This window comes from Pholis gunnellus (genome assembly GCF_910591455.1).
Source record: "Pholis gunnellus genome assembly, chromosome: 17".
Lineage (NCBI taxonomy): Eukaryota > Metazoa > Chordata > Actinopteri > Perciformes > Pholidae > Pholis > Pholis gunnellus.
This window is the reverse complement of record NC_136544.1, coordinates 12,961,874-12,974,547: the sequence shown is the minus strand read 5'-3', so window position 1 is coordinate 12,974,547 and position 12,674 is coordinate 12,961,874. Positions and strand designations below refer to the sequence as shown.

General features: G+C 43.4%; 1 protein-coding gene across 1 annotated transcript; it reads right to left on the bottom strand.

Annotated features, from left to right (window-relative positions):
• Positions 1-252: 252 nt before the first annotated feature.
• Positions 253-12,296, bottom strand: iqck (IQ motif containing K; the record flags this gene model as incomplete). Its single annotated transcript, XM_079177305.1, has 9 exons — positions 253-443; positions 3,851-3,962; positions 10,473-10,557; positions 10,835-10,912; positions 11,079-11,131; positions 11,636-11,733; positions 11,824-11,902; positions 12,036-12,151; positions 12,245-12,296. The coding sequence occupies 9 exons, from the start codon at positions 12,294-12,296 to the stop codon at positions 253-255; spliced, it is 864 nt and encodes a 287-aa protein (XP_079033431.1).
• Between the last annotated feature and the right edge of the window lie 378 nt (positions 12,297-12,674).

Below are 12,674 nucleotides of genomic sequence, written 5' to 3'. Positions count from 1 at the left end.
CATAAATCCCTGCCAGGCCATATCCAATTGGTTACAGGCGTTTTTTTATGGCTTGTTTGACTGATCATTTTGGTCAGTTTCACGTCAACCTCAGAGTTTAACAGCCTCTAAATACCAGAAAACTATTTGTTGACGGGAATGAGCTAATGATTTCAGTTCACAGTACCACCAGTCTAGCTCAGGTGCTGAGTTCCTAAAGAAGGAGACGCTGCTGTCGGGGATTTGTCACCATGCACGGATACAGCCAGGAAATCAGTCAGGGATGGAGGCCATTTTCTCCACACTGTAGACACTGGGAGTCAGCCACTCAACACCCTCAGGGGTCATCTGAGTGGTGGGGGTGTGGACCACAGTGCTCTGGGGGGTTGGGGAGACCACCTGGATGGATACATCTGACTCGCCAGGCTGGGGGCTTCCTGGAAGATCTGTCATGGCAGAGCCCACTGGAGACAAACAAGAACTGTATTCTTAATATGAACACGTTCATTGTGGTTGCACGAAGACCGTTACGAATGTTCATCACTTAACGTCATCACCTCAACAATAAGCTTTTATTTTTTGAGAATCTTTACATTCTGTTGCACTCCGCACTCCACTGAGGCAACAGTTCCAGAAAAAAAATCTCCTGATTAAAAAATCAATTATCAGACAGATCCTTAAAGGCCCCATGTTGTAGAAAGAGACAATTCCATGTCTTTTTTTTATTATAAAGCAGGTTTAGGTGCTATATAAATACTGTGAAAGTTTCAAAGAGCTCAAAGATGTAGCCTATCTAATTATACTCTAAGCCTCCTGCTTTTTGTAAGTTCATTATGTTGGTGTTCCAAGGCATTAAACGATTAGTTTCTGAAAAAGTTAAGTTGTGCTATTCTCAATCATAATTCATAGAAAACTATATTTATTAAGACCTGGGTTGAAACCTGTTTAATAAACCATGATTCAGCCAGTTACTGACACTTTGTTGCTGTAAAAGCAGCTGTTGTGTTGTTCTTTTTGTTATCTGCCAGTAAAAAGGCAAAGGCTTTGACATTATGGAAGTGAAGCTATGATGAATAGACTGCTATATTTGGCCATTTATATCACAACAAGAGCCACAGACAGATTCTAAATGAAGCTAGTGAAAGTTGTTTTGCTTTATTTACAAGGTAATGGCTGTAAGTGTGGTTTTGAAAACTCTTTGGGGTGCATCAATACAATCTTGAGCATCAACATCTGCATCGATGCAGCTTTTTAGAACCTTCTTTATCTTCTAAAGACACCATGAATACTACTATCAATAATGTGCAATTCATAAACATCGGTGTTTGAAGGTCTTCTTAATAAATGAGGAAGGTAATAGAAATGCAGAATATAATTTGTGCCAGACTTGGCTACAATGCACTGCAAATTACATTTATACAACCGTTTGATTTCATGCCAAACTATTCACAACAACATGAATTGACATTTTGAGTGGTTACTATTATCACCATTGGGAGACGCTGTGTTTTCCCAGGATACATAATTACTGTTTTAACAGTGCGTGGGCCGATGGTACACACGTCAGGCTACAGTCAAGGACAGACGTGGTGATTCATCAGCTGTTGAGAGCTACACCTGCCCAATGAACCGTGACCTCTTGGCCTTGAAGTATCATCGCGTGTCTTCTCTCTGAGCTACTTTGCTCTTTCCCCTTTTCTTTTCCTCTCCGTCTCCCGACTAATTCCGATTTCAGGCTGTGAAACGTGAAATGGCAGAAGAGGTACCGCATGCTGGTCTCCTCGGGTCAAATGAGACGAGTGCAGCTGCTGCTGGATCGACTTAAAGTGTACACAGTGGGGAGAGGGCTTCCTTAGATAATTTCTCCTCGTCACTCACCCTCTCTCTACCACAGCCTCCGTCCGTCCCAAACATGGGTCATTTATCTGTCAGTGCTGGAGGGGGCAGTGCTTGCTTCATTACATCCAAAACAACAAAAGGCAAAACCAGCAAACAAACTGCAACTTCAGCACCAATCTCTTCCCCTCCCCTTCTGCCTCTATCTCGCACGCATCTGGTTCTATCTCCGACTCGTCCATTTCAGATTCTGTTGAAGAGGTCAGAAAATGGCTTCCATTCAGGACAGTCTGGGCAGACTCTACACTCACACGCTCCCTTACAAAACACACACACACACATCCCCAGGCCCCCTGCTTAAATGTCAGGTCAGCAGTTGTGGTGCAGCAGCATGGCAGCAGTTAGCAGCAGCATACCAGCCAGGCTTGTGGCACCCCAGTTGAAGAATGTTTGTCGACCCGATGCAGCTGCAGTGAGCGCCTTTGTTGTGTGGAATGTGTCGGTGTGGAAGAAACCTGTGTTTATGGTGCAGTCATTGTTTGTGGGCGACAAAAACAGAGATGATACGACACCCAGCTTTAGTGTGCAAGTTGGAGTGTGTGTTTGTCATCACATATATGCACATTCATTTAAAGCGGCTATAGTCAATATTCATCAATATTCTGGATCACGTGACTACTTGAATGTGGACAGGGTCGCTCGTAGTGGCAAACTCTTTGAGATTTGCTACCCGACTCTGCTTTTCCTCTCAGAGAGTTTTGGTTCACTCTCACCGCTCTCATGGTGTCGTTCTCGACAAGAGCAGTCCACTTCCTATCTAGTCTTCATGCACTCAATAGACTCCTTTGCAGTTGGCCTGTTTTGTAGCTGGAGGGTTACTAGCTATTTGTGATAATAAATAAAGTAAACAGGACTTAGAGCCTACAGTCAGCCTAACTGCTCTGTAAAGCTGTACTTTGTGCTAAATGCTAAGGCTTGAATGCTAGCATGATCCCAATAACGATGCAAATATTCTCGTGTTTTATGGTGACGATGTTCATCATATTAGTTTAGCATGTTAGCATGCTAACATTTGCTACTCAGAACGAAATACAGCTGAAGCGGATGGGAATGTCGGTTTTGCAGGTATTTTGTCATAAATCAAACCTGATGGTGGAGCCAGAAGAAAAACATTTCATCACAATCCATCCAATAGTTGTTGAGGTATTTCATCTGGACCAAAGTGGTGGACTGACGAACCGACATTGCCATCCCTTGAGCCATTTCTCTTTCTTAACAAATTTGCTTTTCGCCACACTCTTTTCATGTACTCTACTACGGTAACCACTCGAATAATACTCGCTGGTCAGGAATCACTTGTACAGTGTATCACTGAGTGTGTGTGTGTGTGTGTGTCCCTGTCATTGAGCTCTAATGCCAGTCAGTCACACTGGGCATGGGCCTGCATTCTCAGCTGCTCTGCACACAGTACACACACGCACAAACACATTCAGGTATAGTGACACTTTATATGTCACTCTGTCATCATGTCCCTCCCTCTTTGCACTGTATCACCAGTCTCCTTCCTCTCTCTCTGTCACTCAAACACACCCTGAGCCCTGCGGACATTTTCTTTCTCTCCTTCACTTTCAATCTTCACTCTCTTTCTCCGACTCACTCTCCCCGTCTCTTTCTCCATCTCTGTCTCTGGCCTCATTCTCTCTCTGTGTCACTGATCTACTCATCTCCCTGCTTTAACTTCAAAGCCTTGCTGGGATGAATACTGTATCTCTGCAGTTTATATGCGTGTGCGTGAGACTGTACTGTGCGGCGGCTGATATATGTGTATATTGGTGTGCATAGTGCTGTACGGGTTGATATTTATGCACTGCAGCCTGTTTGTGTGAATGCTAACGTGTGTTGGTATCCTGCCTGCCTATCAGCAGCTGTTGTCAGCCACATGAGAAAATTCAAAATCAATGGTATTGCGTTGCCAGTGAGCCTGAGGCCTGGCATTCACTGATTGGAGAGTGTGCGTGTGTGTATTTGCTCTCACCTCGGCTCTCTTGTTGGGCCCAGAACTGCTCAACAGTTTTACCAATGTCGCTGTTCTCTCTCAGTTCCTTCTGCCACTGGCGCAGCTCCTGCACATCTGGGCGTGCCCTGATCTATAACACACACAGCACATGAACGCAGCACATGCATAAATTCATATTCACAAGCAAACATCATCAATAGCATAAGTAAGTTGCAAGAAAATCAGTGCTAGTAAGCGGTAAGTGATGTCCATTTAGAGTGTCCAATATGTCTTTTAGTTAATATACTTGTATGGTGGTTAAACAGTGGAAGTGGCTCATTTACTGTGTTTGGAGACACCACAACCTCCATACGTGACACTCCGCTATTGTTAGATCACATCTGTCTAAATGGCCATGCTTATGCTCTACCTTCATCACCTCTGTAAATAATATATTATATACTGTGTGCTTACACCAAGAGGGTGAAACATCTTAATAAACATGCCATTAGATGCTCCAGCATCTTCTCAGTCAGGGCCCTCAGCTTTGGACCTTCTAAAGATCTGAGGTTTAAAGAACCAGTAACGTCTTTATTTGTATATTTCACTCTTTTCATTCTATTACATTTAGTCTATTTTATTTGCCTTACATTAATTTCCTTGATATTATTTAACCCTATAGCACCGACATGTTTCAATCTGGATTTTTCCACGCAACACATCCTGTAACATTGTTTTCAAAGGTGCTTTATTTTTATGATTATTTTCTATAATTTTGACATGTGGTAAGTTGTGAATTGCAGCTTTAACTTTGATGCTACACCTCTGAACAACATAGTTAAAAACCTATATTAAGACATGTGCATGTGTCTCAGTATGTGTTATGTAAAAGCTTAAATTAATGATATGGCACTGTATTGTGGGAACAATGACTCAAAGGTCCCTGCAGAGTAAAAGCTTCTGTTAGTAATGAAGCTTGTTAAGATGGAGAGCTGAGTGTCTTTGTGCATCTGTGTCCACATAGGTGGGTAAATGGGTCAAATTGTGCTGCAGATTCATGTCAAAAAGATTGATTATGAATTACAAAGATTGATTGATTCTTCTCTCCATCCAGTCTGTAGTTAGCATGAGTTATGCTTTTGTTCCTGGAGGTAACCCCTGTAGCTGTTGTGTGTGCGCTGCTGGCTTTCCTGAGAGATTACTAAACAGACTTGCTGTTTTTGATGAATAGAAAATGTCCCTGAAGAGCTCACTCTCCTTTATTATCACCCCCTCCTCTTCCTACTATTACTACTACTACTCGGCCTCCTTCTCCTTCCTTTTCCTCCTCCTCGTCTTCCCTGTCTTCTCCTTCAGTACTAAGGTGTGCCTCTCCCTCTCCTCACTCGACTTCTGGAAATATCTCTCATACCAACGTCTTATTCTCCCCTCATTCTCCAGCACAGCAATGATTCATCTCTCTCCTCTCTCTGTATTCTCTCCCACCGCTCCAATCTTGGTTTCCTCTTACTCCTCCCTCTCTGTTCGTCTGCTTGAAAGGCGACAACAGTGTTGCTATTAGCAGTGCGTATGAAAGTGGGTCTGTTATATAAGCCTGGCGATGGTTTGAGGAATGGGTAAGACTAGCGTGCTCCAATAGTTAATTCACCGGGTGTCACAGTTCTGCAACAGCCTCTCTGCTGATGGGAGCAAACCATAGAAATGGAAATGAGGGGCGAGGGTCAGGAGGGATGGGGGGTTGGAGTCTGTCCTGTCTGCTCACCATCGCTTCTGTATTTATTTGTGTGTGCGTGTGTGTGTGGCCATTTCTACTCTGTCACTTTCCATTGGTGTCCTGCAGAAACATTAGAACAGTACAGTTCTTCTTCTGTAGCCTACTGCTTAAACAACGGAAATATTTCTCGGCCGGGGGACCCCTGAGACAAAGCTTTACAATGTGCCACACAAAGACAAAATCAAAGTCTCAGTTCTTGGAAAGCTGACTTTTTGAATATACATGCTTTCTACTAGCTGCTGCCAGTTTGTGTGAGATAGCGGGAGACAAAGAGCTGAGTCGAGTGGGTGAACGTTTTGAAGCCTGTCTGTGTGCATCAGTACAGCTGATTAGCAGGGGTGAGGTATTGTTTTGACTGTGTGCATCAAGGACAGTGTGTGTGTGTGTGTGTGTGTGTGTATCTCTATATGTGTTGTGAGCGTATATACATATGATTTACAACACCAAAATCTTCTTTTCTTTTTTTATATCTATTCTTCCTGATTTGAATCGTTAATAATAATACAGTTTCGTGTTGCCATGATCGTCCATGTCACAGCACACGTGCCTCATGCTGGGTGTATGAACGAAGGTTGGGATTAAAGTGATTAGAAAAAAATGTAAAACATTGCAAGGCTACATGGAATCACATGCACTACTTGACATGCGAAAGCACAACCACAATAAAACACACATGTTGAAAATAACTCGAAAGCACATAAAAGATGGACTTCTGTCTCCCAAAGGCAGCATCACAAGCAGAACCCCCCCCCCCGCCCCCCCCCCCCCCCCCCCCCCCCCCCCCCCCCCCCCCCCCCCCCCCCCCCCCCCCTCTCGCTCACCACGTATCCACAAAAATGCCCTCTTTCTCACACACACTTCAATCTCGCGGCACAGCCTTTCAAGCTGCCTTCGCTTTTTGTGCAAAGCTGCCTGTGAGACCGAGCTCCTCTTGCAGTCTCACACTCTGCACAATGGCTTCTGTCATTCAAAACTGGCTGCAGTCACATCCTCAACCGCACTGACGGGCTGCATGAAGACAGCCACCACAGCCTGCACCATCTACTCCACGAAACCCCATCCACCCACCGATCCATCATGTTTTTGTTGGCCGATGCTTCCATCAAGGTTTAACCAGCTGAGCAACCTGTGATTCGATTCATGCATTTGTAAACTAATGCACAGAAATTGGTTCAACCGTGACCCTACTGTCCTTCGTGAGAACACTTAAGACATGAATTACTCTCTATGTATACATATGATAGTGGATATTACAAGACTACCTGAGTAGGCCTGTCATGCTACGACCAGTCCATCTCACGCGTGCCCCCTGCAGTGATTTTGCAGAAAGAGGGAAGTGAGGACAAAGCAGAGCCACTGGACTGCCCGTCCTGAGTGCCTGTGACACATTTTCTGCATGAGTGTCACTACTCGTGGCCCGTCACTGACTAAATACTGGAGCTCAGTTCAAACCATTCATCTATCACTGCCCTCGGATCATTCATCTGGAATCGCAGACCTAGTTCTGCTGTTGACTCTACAGCTCTCTGGGTGCGAGTGTGTGTGTGTGTGTGTGTGTGAGAGAGAGTCTTTCAAACAGCTCTATTAGTTTATGTCATGTGGAATACATTCAGTACTACTTTTTCAGTACTACTGTCCTACTTTTAGACAACAACTGGGCCTGCTAGCAGACCAACATGACTTTCTTTAGACATGTATGGACTGTAAAACAATTTCATTCAAATTGACTTATCAAATAATAATAGATTATATTCTGTGTGCATCATAACTCTCAGAAACAAAGCATCCACTTCAGAGTTTCTTACATTTTGGGAAATAGGCTTAGTCACTTTTCCATTGAGAGTTAGTTGACAAAATTGACACCACTCCCTATGTCTGTATGGTTAAACATTTTTACATTAGTTTCTTTTGTAGCGAACCCGGCTAGCCGTTTACCTCCATTTACAGTCGTTATGCTAAGTGTTGGTTGTAGCTTTGTAATTACTGGACACAAAGAGTGGTATTGATTTTCTCATCTAACTCTTTGTCAGAAGGTGAATAGCCGTATTTCTCAAAATGTTGAATTATTCCTTTAAGTTTTCTAAAAAACAAAAACACCATAGAATCAAATCTGACAACGGATCATGGACTGGAACAAGGAAACAAACATCTTGTCTGAGCTGCATTAGGCTTCACAGGACAGAGCTGTGCTTTAAGCCAGGAAAAGGCCAACCTCAGTGTGTGCATGCTTAATAGATCGATGGAAATGATCATTATGATAAAAGCCTGCTTCTCTACCGGACCACAAACCCTTACTGACAGCCTAAATGCCTATTTATTACACAACAGCCACATTACTCCAACTCAGCTGACCAGACCTGCGAGAGGCTGAGAAGTCTGAGTGATCAGTGTGTGTGTGTGTGCGCACACACACAGTGTGCGTGCATGTACATATGTGTGCAGTACTGTAGCAAGCATGGCTGAATGGATTAGTGTAAGCACAGTATAAAGAACATTATGTAAAATGATTAGACCCAGCAGCTCTTCATAGTTGTACATGAGAGAAACAGGAGACAATCGCATTGTCTGGGTCATATGCGAGTTAGTGTGTGTACCATCTCGACCGCTGCTCTTCTTCACTCCTCAATTTGTTTTGATGAAAGAGATTAATAATGCAGGGATAAAATTCCAAGCTACAAAAATACCCTGCTCCCCGGCCCTCAGTCTGTCTTTCTTACAAACACACAGGAATACACACACGCGCACATACACACACACACACACAGACACACACACACACTCTCTCTGCAGTCAGCGCTGCGTCAGGCAGGTTATATAACTGCAGAGCGTGAGGGGGAAAGAGAGGGTCTGTGGACGGGGGGGTGAAGAGCACAGAGTACATTGATGAAAGCAGAGGTGTGTGATTTGGATAAAGGTGTTCATATCAAAGCATTAGATATCTATATGTTACCATATTTAGCGAAGTATTTAAAAACCACACCATTTTTTGGGTTGTTCTTCTAAAGCAAAACTCCATAATCCTATTATAAACCCTCAAAAATATTCTCAAGCATTTACAAATGAGGACAGATTATGGTGAAATATACCCTGATATTCTTCACTTTGATATTTATTCTGTCAACCATGATATCTTGCTATGAGAGTTTTGTCAGAATACATTTCGAATGGGAGACGTTAAAAGATATTGTATGTATGTACTGTATTAATAATATTGAATGATAACATGCTATTTAAAACACCTACAGTATACATTCTCATGCCAGAAGACACACACACACACACACAAATGATGTCACACACACGGAATCTAATGAAGTTTTACAGTGCATCAGTGCTTCACAGATGACTCCTCTGCTCTGCTGCCCACTGAGCTGTTAACGGCTGCTCTTCTCGAGCCAAGGTAACAGCGGCCGTGACAAAATACAACGCCTGTCAGGACTTTGCCTCAGTGCCTACCCAAAATATCTCCACCCTGTGTACCTTGAATAAGTCATGATCTTAGGACGCAAACCCTCAACTTCAGAACCTGACTGTGCTGCGTCTACAGGCTGTGCTTCTCAGAGGTTTCATCTCTCTCCCTATTCCTAGCCGCTACAGATGTTGCCAAAGATCAATTTCCTGCCTCCACCATGCTCCATTCCTAATCCAAAGCCACACTGCAACATCATCTTGCCTCTCTCCTCCCTTTTATCATCCATCTATCTGGAAAATGTTCCTAACATAGCCTGTGCGTCATCCTTCCAGATATATCAACCCATTCCCTCACTACTGTCCCTTTCTGGCTGTGTCTCTCCTCCTCTGAATCCCTTGGGGTGCTGGGCTGCAGCGCTATCAGCGGCCTCACTGAACCTCTCTTCGTTCAGGGTAAACAAAGTGAGGAGTGACAGGCAGCCGGCTCAATGCTGCCACCTTATGTGAGCAGAGACTGGTACGATTTTTTGGTTGTTACAGAAATAGGAAAGAGGAAGTGTTGCCCCCTGCTGGTGCATAAGTAGCCCAAACAGGGATACATGCTGCAGGCACGCACACACATATCTTTTCATGCACACACACACACATGTTCAGATTGCTCAAACAGAATGTAATTGCACATGACAGCACAGCTGGCGTCTTTTCCTCTCAATGGTTTGTGCAGCGACACTGAAGCTGAATCCTCCCACAAGCACGAATCATACAAATAAATAAAATAAGCGCTTCTGTTGAGAGAAACAAAAACAAGACCCCCTCCTTACATCCCTACAGCATACAAGACTAGGTTTATTTGTGTGGAGAAATTGCTTGCTTGTTTGCCTCTGGTAGTGTCTGTTTATGTCTATTTATATCACAGCACAGAGTACTTCAGACCACAACGCCCACACAGGAAGGACTTAAATCCCGACATCATTGATGACATAATCAAGCTGCTGAATGAAACTGCAGTCCCTGTGGAAGAGGAGCTTTTCAGCGAGATGGGATTATACAACAATATCGCTCTGTGGGCCACACACAGACAGGCTCACTGTGGTGTGTGTGGGGTAATTGCAGGGTTCTTTTAAGCTTTACTTTGTTCCACTCTGACTTCGTAAATCAATCTGGAAAGTTTGGGAGGTGGTAATTAGAGTTGGTCAGCCTGACGAGCCCAGCCAGGCATAGCTAAAGTTATGTGTAAATATGTCAAGTGAAAAGGGGTTTCTCCCAGGCTTTTAATTCAATTTGAAATGTCCCCGATATTCTTAGTTTATGCGTTTATTTTCCATATTTTTCAAGGTGTTTGAGACCTGTGCTGGGCCAGTCTAACTATTTTTCTTTTACCCCTGTGTGTCTGCATTCCTCATCCCAGTCCTTTAAAAAAACATTTGTAAATAAAGTCTGCAAAGACCGATTTGCTTCTCGCTATATCCAGTGTACCTTGTATCCTCTCCAGAAGGCCTGGATGAGCAGAGCAGCCTGATCCTCACTCAGCAGTAGATACAGAGGGATGGGAGACCTGGGGCTGAAGACAGAGAGAGAAAAGACGGACAAAATAAGAGTGTTTCAGCTCATCTGCATAATCAAAATGCAGCATATATCTGTGAAAGAGCATGTTTGTGTGTCGTCTTAACTTAAACCTAGTTTTTGCAGGTTTTTTCCATTGAATTAATGTTTCATACGTTAGATACATCAACCTGGTGACAATGGAACTCCAAACGGCAAAAGTCAGATTTGTGTCATTTGTTGAATTTGCTGGTAACAGCTGTAGCATGCCTGACTGAGGTTGAAGAGACACTCACTGCAGGCTGAGAAAGTCTTTGACAAAAGGGATGTCATGGAAGTTCACTGGGACCTCTTCTCGTCTGTGGGGGTTTTGGCTGAGGAAAAAGGTGAGCGGGAGAGGACACAGCATTAAGAACATAACATTATAGGGAATAAATGGGGTGAGGTGCACATTATACAGTGAAGAAACGGAGAGAGAGCTGTGTGTGTGTGTGTGTGTGTGGGGGGGGGGGGGGGGGGGGGGGGGGGGGGGGCTTTTACTTGTATAGCCACTCAGTCAGGAAGTCACACGGGTTAAAGGCTGTTTTTAGCCTCTGCAACACAAAAGAAAGTAATGCCATCATGCAGAAGTAGTATTCAGCATTACTTTTACACATCACAGGAGTAAAAAATTACTATTAATGATGCAGTAAAGTATTTTACTAAGTTGGTGAAGGTGAAGTGAATTTAAATGACTTCATATACTTCTAATTTAATATATATCAATGCATTGCATATTACATTATTTGCATGTAAATGAATTAGAAGCTAATTATTGAATTAGCAAAGTAACTAATAACTACAGCTGGGAAATAAATGTGAAGTAAAAATTGCAATTTTTCCAACTGATTTGTTGAGGATAGTTTAAATTATGAAGGAGTAGACAATGGAAATGCTGTTAGTAAAGAACAAGTACCCAAAAACTGTATTTGAGTTAAGATGTACATTTTTACCATATTTATCCTAACACACAAAGTGCTTTGTTTTCAGATGAGGTCATGTAAACAACATGGGCCACCTGGAACTTTATTTGTTAGATTATCAGGAGAAATTCAGACCTTGAAACAGCCATGTTTCTGGGCTTCTTTCAGCAACGCCTCAAGTCCAGGCAACAACACTGGAAACACTCCCCTCTCCAAAAACCGTGTAGCAGGACCTGACATACAAACACAAACAAAGACTTTACACAATATTTATGCCCTTGGCTGGCAGTTGCACTCTGCAGGACCAACTTAAATCATCTCACGTTCATGTAGTTGTGGAGGCGATGTAGTTCCAGCAGCTGATGGGCGCTTCTGGCTCGAACAGAGTTCAGAGGAGCCAGGCTGGCAAAGAAGAGGATCAACGTCTCTCACAGGACTATCGTCCACAAACATCTAACAATGAACCAATAATGATAACATCAGGACATGCCCGGGTGACAGGAGAGTAATAAGACACAGGGATGAATGAGCTGACCGTGGCTGTGCTGAGTCCATAGGACACAGGAGAGAGAGTACTGGTGCTGTACTGGGAGAGCTGGGTGCTCATTGAGGCATCAGTCCACACAGCACTGCGCTGCTCCGCTTCATACTCTCCAACAACACATCATCCATGAAATGCTTTTAGTTTACACAGTTTTCACATCACAACAAAGGCTAATAGACAATATAATAATATCGCTTTACCTTCACACTCTTGTTGCCAAAGGGATTTTTTGTCACCGATTAACTTCGACATTATTTTTAACGGTCGCTCCTGTGGTTGTCAGGGACTCGCTCGGTTGTCCAGGAAGTAGTCATGCCTTTGACTTCCGGTGTAAACACAAGCATGGACTACAGGAGCAGAGGGAGACAATAAGGGACAATACAACAAATGCTGAAGGTTGTTTAAAACAAAAGAATGTCTGAATCAATGACTCAACAGTTTCTGGAATACAAAACGATGACTCACCAAAAATATATATAACTAAAGAGTCCGACTTCCGTCTGTACCGTTAACTACAGCTTCAATACTTACGGGATATTGACACTTTTTTATCATCACAGTGCAACACATCGTGATAACGTTACTAGTTTATATTATAGGGACTAAAACGTAGCCTACCTGAACGGTGCA